At 39.2% G+C, this 17,237-nt stretch overlaps 1 protein-coding gene across 12 annotated transcripts in view; it reads left to right on the forward strand.

Annotated features, from left to right (window-relative positions):
• Window positions 1–16,398, forward strand: part of LOC108689105 (CUGBP Elav-like family member 4) — a 672,688-nt gene extending 656,290 nt beyond the window's left edge. For 10 of the 12 annotated variants that reach the window (XM_018195731.1, XM_018195732.1, XM_018195735.1 and 7 more), the window contains 6 exons: window positions 3,124–3,291; window positions 4,074–4,178; window positions 7,705–7,782; window positions 12,381–12,539; window positions 14,196–14,380; window positions 14,601–16,398. In XM_018195731.1, coding sequence (XP_018051220.1) covers window positions 3,124–3,291; window positions 4,074–4,178; window positions 7,705–7,782; window positions 12,381–12,539; window positions 14,196–14,323 — 638 coding nt within the window. In that variant the 3' untranslated portion in view covers window positions 14,324–14,380; window positions 14,601–16,398. The remainder of the gene's footprint in view (window positions 1–3,123; window positions 3,292–4,073; window positions 4,179–7,704; window positions 7,783–12,380; window positions 12,540–14,195; window positions 14,381–14,600) is intronic. The other 2 variants (XM_018195734.1, XM_018195733.1) reach the window with 2 other exon arrangements.
• Window positions 16,399–17,237: the final 839 nt, after the last annotated feature.

The following is a 17,237-nucleotide window of genomic DNA, read 5'->3' on the forward strand; positions in this document are numbered from 1 at the left end:
ATATTGGTAAAGAAGATATTATTTTAATGACAATTTATGTGAAAAAATTTTTTTAATTTAATTAATTTAATCAATTCCAAATTAACAGCATCAATCTGATAAAACGTGCATTTTACGGAAAAGGAAAGAAACACTCGAGGGCACACGAATTATCTGTCACCAACTCGATAACTGATTTTAATGATATAAAACATATCTTCCGTCCGGTCGCTCTTTCTTCCTGCTTCTCTATAGTTTCTCTGGATTCTCGCGACAGAGGCGTGCAGTCGGTTGCCTTATAACCAACTCGTAAATCAATACAACATTTTCATCGAACGTGACTCAAGCGAAAGATATTGCTGGTACCGCAAAACTTTATCGAAAGCTCGTTGTAAGAGAAGAAGGAAGCTAAAGAAACGCCTCTTTCTTACTCCTTTCTTTGCTCACACCTTTCTTTTCAGTTTTCCTTCTCTCTCGGCATAGCAATGCAAGAAACAGCGGAAAAGGTCGAAGTGCTGTAGAGAAGTAAAGTAAGCGCGGAAATCGGCTCCGTTATACGTCGAGTCTCGTCGAGCGGAAGGTAATACCGTTTGATAGGGAAATAATATTTTATTTCTCCACCGAACCCCCTGGCTTTGCCGCGTCCGTCCGCTTTACTCCGTACTGAAGATTACCGTAGCAGCGAGCTTTTATTTTCGACGGAACGACGGCATAACCACAAACTGCGTGTAGGATGGCATTGGCAGGTAGATCTGCGTGCTTGGGAATCATTCTATAGCCGTAATCCTACCAATAATCGCGTGCATTTCAAATCGGATTAAAAGTCGTCAATAATATAGTATTCAAAATAAAAAATTATTTCAATTAAAAGTAGTACTTTAAACTGCTGAGGGATTTGTTTAAGATGTACATGGAAAAAGCAATTTTGCGATTTAAAAATTAAGTAAATATTTTAAATTACTCTCTGAATCTGAATCAGTAGATAACCACTGATTACCCAGTGCTTGACATTGGGTGATTAGTGAAATTTAATTGAAAGAAAAGGAAGTTATAGAAGCATATATAATTAAAATGTGCACGCGATATTTGCACGTCATTTCCAATACCATATACATTGAATTTATACATTGAAACAAAAATAGCAAGGTTAAGGATTCTATGTTTCATTGATTTTTTTAGTTGAATTTCACTGTAAATTTCACTTTCACTAATTATCATACTGCCATCTCTTGGGACTGATATCAATAATTATCTACTGATTCAAATTTAGAGAATACAGATCTGAAAATAATGTAGGTCAAAATAATTATGTAAAATGCTCAAACATTATTATAAGCAACATTACAAAGTTTTGACATTCTAGCAACCAGTTTAGACGTCTACATAATTATTTAGTCCAACAAAGTTATTTGCTGTGCTAAATTTTTAGCTAAATTTTTAGATACTTTAGTAAAATCGTTTTTTTTTTTCATGTAACTTCATTATAGTTTTATAGAATTCATACTATATTATGCAAAGTTTAATGAAGGAGCCTTGATCGCAAGCGCGATGTGTTTTGTAGTATCAACGCAATCACTGTAAGTCTTGTATAGAAATCACTTGATCTTGTCTAACCGAATCGACAATGTCGGGACGTGTATCGCACAGTCACGGAAGTTTAAGTTTACGACATATCGTCATATCCGATGAACGTAACCGAGTGACGATGTGAGCGCATGCAACGTAATCCGAGTGTTATTGAGGCATCGAGATTTTTCTCCGTCCTGATCTTTCACCTTTCGTAACCGTAGACCCGATTCGAAAATATTAAAATATCGATGCTTACTTCTTTTTAGCAGCAATTGTGATGTTTCTTTAAACTTTCCATAGCTAACTGGACATACTCAATTATACATTTTTTGTAAAAAAAATGCCAAATAATTCAATTTTCTTTATGTTACATTTGCATTTGGATCATTTTTGTTGAAATGTATTGCAATATTTAGTTCCTAAACGCTTTTTCAGTACAGCATATCTGACTTTTTTCCAATGTTTTTTCCAATGTTTTTTTTCATTACTTATAACTTTTTTAATATTTATTAATAAATTTTTATTCATAATTTATATTAATAAAGATATATGCTTTTGCTTGACTACCTTTAATATCTGGTTTTTTAATAGAAAAAAATTGTTTACAATATTTTCATTTTTATGAAAACATTTATGAAAACATATATCATAATTAAATTGTTGAGTATACCCAAGTGTGTTGTTTCCGTAGTATGGCGATTAAGAATTAATATTAATTCTTTTTTATACGAGTTATTTTGGTTCCTTGAAATTAATTAGTATTTTTTAATTAACATAAATTATGTAAATGGGTTTTATAGATCCAGCATTAGTAAATTGTGTTACAGATTTTGGTGTCAGTTTCAAAGGGTTAAAGAACTTATTTATTTCGCAATGAAAATTATTATTGACAATCATATTTGTAATTTCAAAAGGTTGCGATCGATTGAATCATAAACGCGCCAATATTATTATTATCGTGTGCCCTTGACTGTGTATTTTCCGTAGTCACGTGCTAACTCGATAGAAATAACAGATGTTGCCCAAACATAATTATGTCTCATTACACCGAATCATATTGACGTGATACCAAACATTGGTCACCGGCGCGATCAATGCGTTATTAGCGCAACGCAAGGCTTTGATCGCTGATCCGAATTGTATCGTTGACACAGACAGGAGGCAAACTATTATCGATAAACACGACCTTTTCCCAGAAACTAAATTCGTAATTCAAGAACAAGCATATAGTTACAGTAATATTGTATCGCAAGAACAATGCACAAAGCGTAGACTAGTACAAAGAGAGAGAAAAAAATTAAACGTGACTCTTTGACCGAATCGATAGTTCTATGATATTAATTCGGTATAATATTCTGATTTATGAAATCAACCCAACATAGTGTGTTCGATACTTCAAATGCCTTGCGAGACATATGGATCATTAACGGTATTTTCCCACAATCAATGTTATATTTATAGCAGAGGAAAAATGAAAAAAAAAAAGGAAATTAGAAACTGCATTCCAATCAGATGCTTCGTATAAAGGACGATCGTGTTGAAAGTGCAAGAGGGTAACCGGTGTGTACTGATCAGGTTTGCTCGTAGGTACCGGCACAGGGCAACCGGTTAACGGAGCACTACCGTCGTTACCGTCGCCAACGATGCCCAATTTTAACATGGCTGCTCAAACGCCGAACGGCCAGCCAGCAGGCTCGGATCCAGGTGTCTACACCAACGGAATACCGCAGACTTATGCGGGACGTGAGTATCAACTCAGGCGCAGCGTGCCGCCCCTGCGCAATACCCGGCCAATCGGCAACAGACTTTATTATTCCACGGGGATGTAAATAACTTCGCGCAGGCCAAGTATCATGCCAAGTACGCCGGGCGGTACTCGCACGTCATACTCTTCTGTACTTCAGTGAGGAAGCGCCGTTACATTCGTTGGCGTTTATTTGCGAGAAGAGCTGAAATTAATGATGACAGGGGGTCCATGTGCGGAAGACTTAGCACCAATGCGGGGCTTCACTGACTCTTGCTAAGCGCGAAATTTATGTTTACACAAAAGTGACTCAATTCAAGTAATGAACAATTAAACTTGTAGCAAGTAAATATGTAAGTATTAGTAAATAGATATTCATTGAGGTCTTTTCTTTTTATATTCATTTTACGATTATTCTCAAGGTCTTTCAGACTGGACTCTTTATGTTCGATGTTCAACAAGACGCATCAGAAAATTAACGATAAAAATAGTCGTCCGAATATTGATTAAGTTAAACCGTATAACATTGATAAATTTTTAAAACATTATTTAAATCGGGACTTTGCCTCTACAAGAGCAATGAATTTCACGACGTATAATCATTCTTATAGTCAATCCTTCATTAGTCTTCGTCCTTTATTGCCATTCGGGTACTTATTACAAGTCGAGTATATAGTCGGTGGAAATATCGAGCGGTATTGATTGGCCTACTGGGTATTGCGACAGGGGCCTCTAGACTAGGCCCCTCTCCCCGATAAGAGCTGAGCTTACTGAAGTGTAGATGCCCTCCATCTGTCCATTCCAGCGCAGGGGTTGGCCAACGGGGAGGCGGCACTTCAGCATGCCGCCGCGTATCCTGGAATGCAGGCTTATGCTGGAGTGGCCGGTAAGTGTTTCCCCAGCTTCAATTTTTATCTCTACGGCTTGTCAAGGTGCTGTCTACCCTGTCCGTGTCTTCCGTACAATTGATTGTAGCGCGTTTTCGTCCATCCAGCTCCATCCAAGCAGACTCACGGGAATTATCGAAGTAAAAGTAGATGCAACGTGAGACGGACATACGTTTGTCCATCATTCGTCTCCGTAGAGTTTATTTTGAATCGAATAAATAATTTTTTATATCCGATGATACTTACCATTTAATGTCAATCGATTGTAAATTATTGTACAAATGTATCATAAAAAATTATATTCAACTTTGTTTACATTGGTATTCATAAGATAAATTATTATAAATATAAAATAGATTTTTTTATATATATTATTCTTTACGAACGACAGATCTTTATAATGACACAAGTTCTTTGTCGCAAGTTCTTTCTCCAAACTTAAAATGAATGTGTAATTTAGCGTCGTTTCATAATCTCGTATTATCGTAATGTTTTGCATTATCGCGACGTTCGCGGCATCAGTTTTAGCACGCGCTAGATAACACTTTGAATACTCATCTCGCCCGGATGTTGCCTATCGCGATCTTGAGCGGGTCGAAAAACGTGCGTGTGGCCGTGAGATGGAAATTGTCTGTATGTAAAGGGAAAAAGTGCAGAGAACGTCCAACGTTTACGTGCTTTTATCCGGGCGCCGTCGGAGCACTTACCTACGAAAAAATTCGATTTCGCTGATCGCGTTGCTGGTTGTTTGCATGCAACTATGGTCGCATGTATATATACACACACCGTACACGTCATACATGATCGTGTGCGCGTCAACGTTTCGTTCTATACTGCTTCTGCTGTGGTGCTACGATGTACTTCGATGTCCTTCTAAACGTACTTCGTGTACATATTATATTGTAGTTTTTAAACGTTTACACGTCTCCTCTCGTGCATGCTCCCTCACCAACGCCAAATGGCGAATTATTCGCCGTCGACCGTCGACGTTGTAGCGTCAAAGTGCAGCGCATTGGTGCAAATTATGATCCGATAAAGCCTGGCACAAAATGGATGATCTCGTTTCACGGATAATCAGCGCCTCGATGGACCTATACTTCTATTACATTCCAATCACTCTCAGTAACGGGAGGAAGGGAAGGGCGTTTAACAAATTCCGCGTTTACGCCATTCGATCGGATACCGTTGTCCGCTTATCGAAAGTACAATCGCGAATAATGAAAAGAAAGGGGATATCATTTATTCTCATCCGTGTCAGCGATCAATCCGCCTTCGTGTCTCTCAATGTATCTCCAGCGTATCGGCGGAAATTCAACAAATTCGAGTCATAACAAACGTATAGATCACGTACTGGGAGCGCGCGAGCATCGTCGGTTCGTATTTACCGAGGACTCAAAAGCGGTATATTTTTTTCTATGTATTTTCGGCCAGAGTACACATACGCCATCGAGATCAGCGAGTGGAAAAAAAGCAATCCCGGAATAACGGCGTACCTCTATCTGAGCGTGACGCGGCCCCAACGTATGATGGCGTATTTATTTCATACGCCAAACGTTGATCCATCGCGCACCGGGGGGGCCTCGGGTAACGTCAATCGGAATATATTAAAGCGATGTTTGCACGGAAATAATTAATTCCGGGGCGAAAATTCGCCTCTGCCGATCTGAGAGCGTAACCCGCGCGCACGCTCCGCCTATCCGTCACAAACAGGTATCAATCACGAGCATTTTAAATATTTATCAAGCTATAATTAATAACGACGTACTTGCTTTCTACGTCGCGTGTAGCGAACGGTGGTAGTGCTGGGCTTGAGCGTTTATACCGAGGTCCAAATTTACAGACTAACCAATTGTCATCAAACGTACAGAGATCGCATTGCGAATTAAAATATAACTGACACTTCTGTTTAATGTGAAATATTTCGCATTTCGATTCTCGTTGATCAGAAGTGATATTGATACCTATTGATCCTACGGCCGTTTTTTTTTTTCTCCAATTTTGTTAAATATTGTATTACGGCAAATTTTATTAAACGCTTTTAAATAAAATTTTGTTATCTTAGAATTTCATTACATCGAATAATCGTTAATGTATTGACGGTGTCAACATTAATACGAGACGTTATAAAATCTCATAGTAACAAAAAGCTTGTTATAATGAGATCTCCCGTCGATTCGTTGTAATATGATATTAAGCAAACGCTTTTACGATAATGTCTCTCCAATTTCAGAACTTTATTCTGTACGAATCGTATGTCCTCTCTGCGAAATCTTCCGTTTTAACGTTGTTTGTCTCGGGTTGTTCCTTTCTCGATTGCTTAAATATTTAATTTAGCAAATTGCAACGGGATATTCTGTATAGTTGTGCCTAGACTTTTGCTACATCAATGCGCTAAAAAGGTCTTTCGTATCCCATTTTAATGAGGCACGTCGTTTCAAGAATCGGCTTTGAAGAAATATCTAGTGTCGGCTAATGACGCACTACGGATACAACGCTGCATTTTCGCAGGCTGCGACGGTTTCGCGTACAAAAGTATCGTGTTAAAAGTCGCGCGGTATGGTGAGAACGTTGAGAGACGAATACCCTTGTCGACAGAAACGCCGTGATGAATGCCGGTTGGAATCGTCTGTACGAGACGAGCTTTCGTATCAGTGAGTCGCTTCTACACCGCTCGCTTTTACAGGGCAAACAGGCCACTCGGCTAGAAGCACGATTTCCATATTTCGCATTAACGATAAGATTATGCGGGATCTTCCAGAAATAACAGTTTTGCAGAGAAAATTTTGCTGGAGATCAGCATTTGTTATATTCATCAGCATTTCTCGTATCTCGAACGTACACTTGATAATCACATCTAGAGAGAGAGATAACTTTTTTGAATAAATAATAAAATTGACTTGAATTGGATAGATGTTATCTAAATTAAAGTTCAAAAAGCTTTAATTCTCGAGAGACTTGCCATTCCAAAGCGATCACAGAATCTATCATTAATATCGAGTACTGGAATAACTCGCATAATTCGAATTGCATCTCGTGCTCTCCAAAAAGACGCAGAAATGTGTCTTCGCGTTCTTTACGTTTAATATCCTTTTAATGTTGATGCTTTAACCTTTTCCCCTCGCGACGAATCTTCGACAAATCGCAAGAATAAATGGTCGCGTCCGATTTACGTGTCCCTGCTTCTGAAACGCACGGTCATAAATTACGCCATTGTAATCTGTCTAGCGATGGCAGCGCAATTTCTGTTGAATCTGTTGACGTTTATTGGACTGTTCGGCTTTTATTACTGTCATCGTCCATTATGTATGCGCTATCGCTGCATTGAATTACGACGCTTATATTCGTTCGGCGGTTGCCGCCGGTTTCGCGCTGTCCCTGGCTCTTACTGTTGACGGCCGACAGCGGATATCGCAATACGGAAAAGGACAAAAAAAGAGGGTTTATGTGGGGAACGGATAGGCAATGGCACGCACAGATCTAGATGTGGACAGTTCATGATGTACTTGTTATTTGTTATTGTCGCAGCTTACCCCGCCGTCTACGGCCAGTTTCCTCAAGCTATTCCTCAGCCGATGACCGCGGTGGCACCCACGCAGAGGGAAGGTAAGTACAACACGCTCTCATCAACGTCTAACTGTTGACTGTAAACACGAACGTCTGTAGACCTGAGATTGTAGTTCCACATCCCGTACACACGTCCAGACACGAATTATCCATCGTCGGCGCTCAACGAGGTGCAAGAGTTTCGACTTCTCTTAACGCCGCTGCCACTGCAGCTGACCGTACCGCGTAATTGCACATCTCGCATAACGATATCGCTTCGATTATGCGAAAAAAAAATGACGAGTAAGAGATACCTGAGTAAATCGATCTAGATCTTTTGGGTTTTTTCCGTTCAGTTTTTCGCATTTGTCATTTTTGGTTTAACACAACAATGCTCGATTCTATAATTTCATCAATTCGAACGTCGTAAGTATTTGATAGGTTTTCTTTTCATCGAAAGAGGATCATTGCTTCAAAGACGGATGTTTCAATTCGATAGTTCGATAGTTTAATTACTAATTTCCATGAAATTGCATGAAAATGCAATTACTTAGAAAACCACCAGTATCGGAATAAAAGAACGCGATCAGTCAAAGAGACAGCCATGTCTCTCCTCTCAAATATATCGGTGCGGACTAGTCATTTACTACGCCATCTTTTGCGGAAAAGTACTGAAGGAGAGCCGATGGCAGGGAAAAAGTCGACCAGGCAAGTCCGGATTTAGAAGAGGGGTTAGAAGAGGGCTGAGCGAGCCAACGCCTAATTGCAATTAACAACTCGCCATTATTAGAATATACGACGCCTCGCAATGAGATAATGCAAATAAAACGAAAGTTTTAATTACTTTGCCGCTACGCCCGCCGGCGATCCGTTGTTACATCGCAGGATAATGGAAAGTTTACCGCGACAGCGCTACCCCGCCTCCGTTTTATCCGGCCTCAACCCTCTGCTCCGACCGCTATGTCCGCCCCTTCTCGCTCGTCTCTACTCGTTCCTATTTTCATTCCGCCTGATCTTTTCGTCTCGTCGATGCGTTCTGACATTTTCCCATGCGTCGGAACTAAATCGTAAGCGATATACGAGATGAGAGTAAGAGAAATCTCTAATCGAATTTATTTCCCGTACGTGATGACAAATATCTCGCGTATTTATCAACGCGATTTTTCTCACTTCTTTTCTAATAAAAAATTATTAATAACTTTATTTCCCGACGGGATAAATTTTATGAGATAAAATCACCTATGACACTCTATTCGCTTCTCGTCAAACAATCTAAAATATTAATTGTTTTAGAATTGTTTATTATTAAAAAATTGTATTATATCGTATGGTGTATATATCTCACATTTGTTTGGTTTTTATATATATATTTGAACAATCTACATAGTTGAAATGACAAATATATTTCATATCTGTTCTCATTTTTCTCTGTGTGTAAGTGTAAAATACACTGTCAAGAACACAAATAGTTCCCAAAGTTTTTTTTCCAAAAGAGAGCAACGTTTATCATATTGCTGACTTCTTGGAAACTTTTGTGTTAGATACAAGTTTTGTAAAAATAAAGAAAACGTGTGTGTGCAGACACTTTATCTTTTGGAGAAACTTATGTTAGATGTCAAAGTCGTTAGGCGTGCCGCAATATCGGACGGAACCCAAGGGAGCTGAAGGGGAATCGACGTTATTGTCATCATTGCATGACAGTGGTATCGATCTATTATTGACTGTCGCTTCGCGAGTTTACCCTTGCTCCGTGTTACTTTAAGCTCCTTGATCGTTGTTCTGGGTGTTCTACGTCTTACACGATGTTTTTCGGTGTTCGTATATACATTTCTTCTCTCTGACCATGACTGTGTCATAATATTTTTAACGTTATACGGATAGCTCTCCTCTTCCTTCTTTTATCTTTTTTTTTCTTTACGTCAACGTATCTCGGATGTTCGTCGTTAATTCGGTGTTTCACCGTTGCACTCGATGTCAGTGGCTGTTCTCGGTGTTGCGCTGTCGACCAATGTTGGTTGTTGCTTCGCTACGAGACGGTGATACGTGCATTGCGAGATTTTGTAATCTCTGTACGAGAGAGAAATCGACACGAATCCGTTTCGCGATCGGCAACACCGTCATTCGCGAAAATAAATATCGTTATTATACAGTTCAGTCATGTAAGCAAAATAATTCAACTTTGCATAGAAAAACTCAAATTCGTGTAATTTTAAAAATAAAAGTAATATTTAGATTGTTAAAAAAATGATTCTTCTGCATATAAATTTTGTGTATATATTCTAAAAAAAATAGATACAAAGTTGCATAATATTTTAGTTATATTAAAATTATACACTTAAATTAAATTTAGCAGATGTTTGATTGTACGAAGAGAGATGGATTTGCGAAGTTTAAATATTTTGATGTTTTACGCAGCGCATTCCGCTATTACTTTTCGACAAAAGTAGACATAGAAGTAGACAAGGTAGTCGTTCTCATTAAATTCGCGTGCACGTACCGCGTGTGTGCCAATTAGAGAGGCGAAAACCAATTTCAGGATCAACGATCGCGCGCGCGGCACGACGACGGGCTTTAATTTATGGCTCGTTCTTCGTGATTTCGTCGTCCACCGCAATTCCCCTCCGTACTCTCCCTAGTCGGAACCGGAAACCCGTCGACACTCGTGCTAATTTGGGTTTCGCGTGACAGCCACGATCGAGTTATTACCAGGACGAAGTCGTTTCGCGTAAGAGAGGGAGAGTTTGTCACTCTTTGCGTAAACCGCAAAACAAGTTTGTGATTTCTCGAGGCACTAAGTACCCAACAACATTAATTTATAATTGACGGAAAAGTTTGTATTAAATCGACGATTTGTTTCGGAATATCACTCTTTTTATTTTAAATTGCAGATCGTTGTATGAACAACTTTCCAATCCGCGAATGAATTACTTTACTTTACAAATTTCGATAGTATGGATTACACAGAATTCTATCAGAAATGCATATAAAGTAATGCTCAAGGATAGGAAAGTTTTATCCTTTTGTGAATCAAGTTTTGTGACTCGAACTTTTGCAAATGTTGATCGCGGTGTGTTATTTGCGACAACTGCAATTAAAGTTTTACTCTCGGACAATCGATGAAAATCACTTCCGAATCAGATGAAAATATCCTCGTAAAACCGTCGTAAAATTTTGTCTGTGTCGCATTAATTCTTAAACTTTGCCGGAATTTGCGATGATAATCTTATCGACCAGCAAATATGTTCAACGAGTCATGCGATATTATCGTGAACATACCGGAAGTCATAATTGGATTGAAAATAGACAATTATACTCTGCGATGATTCGACTAGCATATTCCCACGGATTCCCGGAGGAATCTTTCCGCAAAAGATCTTTCGGGTAGAGGGGAACAGGTCGCGATGAGTAGCACCCTAAAAGTTGAGTAGCAGTCATCTCATTACTTAAATGCGTCCGTTAGTCGAGAGAAGCTCTGGCCAAGAGAGCAGAAGTTTCCACGGTCATAATCACCGCTAATTGACGTCGGAGTTATAAAGTTCAGTGAAATTAGCTAAATCCTTATTTGGACTGCCGTTGTGTTCGGATAGTCTTCCCTCCCTCTTCACCTCTACTCTCGGGATCTTCTTCACCGGTCTAAATTAAACCTCGATGTTTTTGACATTTTAACACCGGAAGTCGAAAAAGAGACCTACTTAAGCGATCGGAGAAGAAAGAGTAGGATAATCAATTGTGCAAAAATGCATAAAATTACGAATAAGATATGAAAGTACGGAATGTAAAATTACAAATGTAATTTTAAAATCTAGGTCGTGACTCATGATCTTTTACAATAATTATATTACATTCATACATCATTAACATTTGCATTAATTTTATTTATAATAATTAATCTGTAATATAATATAAATAAAAGAAGAGGATGTGTGCGTAAGAGAGTTTTTGCGCAGGGTGACGGCAAATTTGTATCATTTAAAGTATTCATACAGAAAAAATATAGGGCGACGGATTATCGTGTCTGGCAAAAATACGGGAGTATCGCACCATCGTAATCAGTGTGTCGCCACTATCATCATCACCATCCATATCCATTCACTCATTTCAGCATCCATCACTTCATATGTCATTGTGTTGTAAATCCCAGTGTTGTGTGTGTATATTTGAAAGTATAAATACTCAACGTTATTTGAACCGGGAGATTTCTATTAATAATCGTGAGTGAAACAATGCTCATGACTTTCTAATCGTTTTGCTCTCAACATTCGGTCATTTTCATACCATTTTCTCGCAGTCATTTGCTCGCAGTCTAATTTAACTTCTCGCTTGATTCATGCTCACGTCATTTTGCATCATTCGTGGGTGACAAAATCATGTTATATGTCATCATCATTTCGCACTCGGACGGACGAGAGAAATCGGTGTTGTCGTCAAGAGTCTGCCGCAGATTCATCTTCATTCATCAAAGAAAAAGAAAGACGACACCGACAAGAAAAAAGTAATCAGAAAGAAAAGTACCCGCTGGCGACCTCGCTAACGGGTTGAAGCTCTCGCGTGGAATCATTTATATTTGCGAAGAACAAAACTCATCCAGAACTAACATTCTAACTTGAGTATTATACTTCAAGTTTAGATGTTTAGATGTGCTCTGATTTATATGGTAGGATGCTCTATCTCAGGACCCGAGGGCTGCAACCTGTTCATCTACCACCTGCCCCAGGAGTTCGGTGACGGCGAGCTCATGCAGATGTTCCTCCCGTTTGGCAACGTCATCTCATCCAAAGTTTTCATCGACCGAGCGACCAACCAGAGTAAATGCTTTGGTAAGTGCGACGGTAACTGCGGACAAATTTCAGAACGACTAGCAACAACGAAGGATGCGTCTATCTGACTCAATCCTTACAACTATTATACAAGGTAGGACGAAGAATGTCAACATATATCGTCAAACAACGGAAGTGAAATATGAAATCATACCTAAATTTTTAATATCACTCGTTTTTTATATTGTACAATTATACGATTTAAAACATTTTTTTATTTGTATTAAAAGCTATCGGAAAAAAATATTATTAAAAACAATGCAATATCATTCTCTCACAAAAATTTTTCAATATATTTTTATTTTAAATCGTATAATTTATTGAACGTAAAAATATAATCATGACATACGTGAACATGTCTGTGATTATTATTATGACTTTCGATCAGTCACATACTACAGTGTTCTAAATGACTTTACACGTTTCCAATCAAAGAGTGGTGGTTTAATCATGGAAATTTAATTCGTCCGTATTAGTGGATGAACTGAATATGAATGTCGTTTCAATGGAGCCAGCATCAAACTGCGCAGTTCTTTTTTAGAGACTATGCAGAGAGGACCGAAACAGAGAATGCGGATAAAAGCCGCTGGCGTTCCTTTGATTAATCGTATCCGAGAGTATGAGGATACAGATAATTGGACGATTCCATTCGTGTCCGTTCGGTCCTTGGTCTTCACATTCATCCATATGCAATTCATACGTTTGCGTCCGTGTATTTTGTCTCTTGTTTCAGAACTCGCATTCCCTCCCAAAAAAAAAAGGTATAAGGCTCTCAACGACACGTCATAATTATGCCCGCAGTGGGAAAAAAATATGTAAACGTTTGTATTCCTTTAAAGGCATGTTCTTCGTCGCGATCAATTTAACGAAAAAACCTCTTTGATGCTACAATTTCTGTCGAAAATTCGTTATATAATTATAACCATTGCGATTAGGATAAAATTTGTGTCTATATAAATATTTTTTTTAATGTATTATGCAATGAAAACTCGATATATCTTGATTGTTCACAAACTTTCCGGAGACTAATCGGGATTGAAATAATCAGGGTGCTTGTTGTCCTAAAATAAAAGTAATTTGTGAAGCAAAGAAGGCTGGGCGGAAGATGAAGAAACTCGCGGTTTAGATTACTATGATGTCGAAAATGGTATCAACTTTAATGATCAAAATTGGCTTAAACCGAGAAAGTCGTGATGATCTTTTGGGAAAACGGTCTCTCTGAAGGTCTTCATTATCGTGGATCTACCCTTCCAGAATAATATCCAGTTCATGAACAAAAACTTTTTATTCTTCACGGAAGATTTCGCCTAGATTGCTTTAATTGCCAAATAATCAGTACTCCTCAAAATATAATAATTATTTAAAAATGCTAAACCTATACTTTTCCTTATCATATATAAATATATTTCCCTGACTATGAATACCATTATGATAAAACTGAATTATTATTTTGATGTATTATATTTAGTATTGTACTGCATTTAATAATAATTAAAAGTGTCATACAATGTGTCATACAAATTGTATTTGGCATCTCTTCTGGCAATTATATACATCAATAAATGAAGATTACATTTTCATATGATCGAAAGAAGATTTTCATGAGGGATGAAAAATCTGTTATACATTGCAGAATTCAACGTTCGGTATTTTCAGGTTTCGTGTCGTTCGATAATCCAGCGAGCGCGCATGCAGCGATCCAAGCGATGAACGGCTTCCAGATAGGGATGAAACGATTAAAAGTCCAATTGAAGAGGCCCAAGGACGCCAGCCGGCCATACTAACCCACGTCCTAGCCTAGAAAATCTGGACGAGTCGCGCCCTATGTCGTAACTAACAGAGTAAGTTTTTTCTTGCAAAAAAGAAGACATTTTTTGCGTTCGTATGAGGTATTAAACATTTTTCTCTTAGTTGCGATAAAATTATTAAATTTAAAATAGCAATATCGACGTAAAGTCTATATATAGTTCTTTAAGCACTATTAATTAGTAAACATGGTAAATAATTCTATTAAGCATTCCTATCTCAGAAATTACACAATATCGTCGCTTTGGATTGCAGATGTCGTCCGAGAACGTGAACTCGATGGACGCTCGACGATCAGGAGTGATGAGTTGAATCATCGTTACAACGCTCTCCGCCGTAACAACTTAGTATACTAGCTAGTTAATTCATTAGAGGATAAAAATTTAGAAGTCAGTAGGACAGCAACGGCTTCAACATCGTTGAAGTTTGTGCGGCGACGGCGACGGCGAAGAGGCTGAAACGAATGCGATGAAGGATGTTCTGCGCTGAACCCAGTCCGAGAAGAAGAGTTAAAGAGAGAAGAGGACGAGACACGCTGAGACGACGTTTCCCAGATGTTCAGATAATCGGAATATAACATCGATATACAACATCGGCTTTCCCCTGTCTCCTTTTCGTCCAATCCCACACTACTACAAATCTGCATGTTTCTTTCTGTCCTCCGCGAGTCTAGCCTCTGGTCCCTACTGCCAGGTGAGAAATTACGTTTGAACTCGAGGACGAGGGCGCGAATGGACATGAGCGTGCAGCGAAACCTGTCGCGAACATTTCGAGGATCCGGAGAGATCTACCAGAAACACTGGAAATATTAAAACCGATCATGTCGTCCGGATACATGGCGACACCGTTATAGTTACACGCGCGAGTCACGACATTGCGCCGCGATGATCGTCCAGCCGACATCAAATCGACAATAGCTAAATCACGAAATATCCCGTCGATAAAACGTCCCTAGGAGTCTCGTCGTGTTCGTTGCCAGTCCGCCGATGTGCGATGCAAAGCGCGGAAAAGATGTCATGACAGAGGAAAATTTGCCCAACTCGTACATCCGGACAGATTGATCCTCGACGAGGACCCTCGACAAGGCTGGATCGGCCATATCCGTCGGCAGGACAGAACAGCTCCGACGATTGTCGTAGTACAAGAGACTGGCGAATCTTCTGTACTCGTATGCAGCGAACGATTTAGTAGTCGCGATGAAGATCCCGCGCGACGACGACGACGGGACGGATAAATAATCCCCGCGCGACTGATGAAAGTAGGATAAAATGCAGGCTCGTCCCAAAGACGCGGACGAGGTCCGATATCTCTCTCCCAAAAAGACAAATGTCAATCATACGCTATACAGGGTGCTCGTCTGACGAAACGCGTCTGAAAACTTTGAAAAAAAGAAAACGAAAAAAAAAATACAAAAAAAAAAGAAAAATAGCAGCGAACATGGGCTCAGCGCCGGTCCGACATCCCAGCCGGATATCGGGTTCTCCTTAACGTTTAAGGTTTAAACACGTATGACGCGCTGTAGATTTTATATATTGCAGATAGAGGAGTGAGAGAGTGAAAGAGAGAAAGAGAAAGAGAGAGAGAGAGAGAGAGAAAGAGAGTGTGCGTGAAGAAGAGGAGTTTGCGCGCGTCGTGCTGCGCGTCGAGGAGGAAGCAAGAAAATCTTGTCCTTCTCGCACACGTTCGCACGATGCTCATCCTCCGCGATTAATAGCTCTTATTACTATGGTTATGGTGATTATCATTGTAATTATCGCTAAGTAAGTGACGCGCGAGTTTCCGGCCGAAAGTATAATCTACTCCGTTGTGGTTCCTGCGTGAACATCGAGAGAGGAATCGCGTGTGAGGGCGCGCGATTGCCCTACCTGTCTCGCCATCGATCCCGCGGCTCGGTCCGATTTATGGATCGACGATCGACTTTGTCTGATCGGTTAAGCATCGCCCGAGAAATGTCAGCCAGGCTGTGATTGTCCAGATGATGACGCCGATGATAGTCCTCTTTAAGTTTTTATTAGTAAAAATGACGCCTTCTGTTGTTGTTGAAGTAGAAAAAGTAAGGAAAAACAAAGGAAAACCAAAGAAAATGATCTAAAGATGGTAACGTTATGTAAAATGCAATATTTATCTTAGAATCGCTTATCTTTCGTTCGTCTTTTTTTAGACTGCGATACAGAAACAAACAGTGTTAGAGAATAATATTTTTTATGTTCGATTATTTCTTAAGTATAAAAAGAATTGAGTTTAGAATGTATTATGGGGTCTGATTACCGTGCAATGATTTCATTGACTATGGCCGGTTAGTTCTTATTTTAAGACCGTCTAAGTAATGTCTGAAGAGCTAATGACTCTCTGATTGATTTATCACAAATTTTAAGACTATATTTAAGGCAATCTTAAACATGAGAATCGACTATGAATACCGGTTTATATGCTTTATTCGACGTTGGCCGGGACTCTAAAAATGATAGATTTGAACGTATGTATCTTTTCGAGAGAAGAGGACCGCGTGCTGCCGGATGCAAGCTCGGTATGCCCAATCGATCAATCATGTGTGTTCATGCGGAATTCCTGTGACTGAAATAGACAAAACATTGAACATTTCGCGTGCGATGCCCGGTCGAATATGCAGAGAATCTCGAGTTCGCGAAAGAAAGCCAAAGAACAGAAAAAAGGAGGAGCGAGGGAGGGGAAGATGGGAGAAATAGGGGATGAAATACAGAATATATAAAATACGCATAGGGTAGGTGATAGGGTAAGCGAGTGATGAAACGAAGAGGGAAAACTCTGATCTAGTGGAAATAATCATCCAAAGTACCATCATACACACACACACACACGCGCGCGCGCACATATATATATATATACACACACACACACACACATATATATATA

Source organism: Atta colombica, unplaced genomic scaffold (genome assembly GCF_001594045.1).
Source record: "Atta colombica isolate Treedump-2 unplaced genomic scaffold, Acol1.0 scaffold257, whole genome shotgun sequence".
Lineage (NCBI taxonomy): Eukaryota > Metazoa > Arthropoda > Insecta > Hymenoptera > Formicidae > Atta > Atta colombica.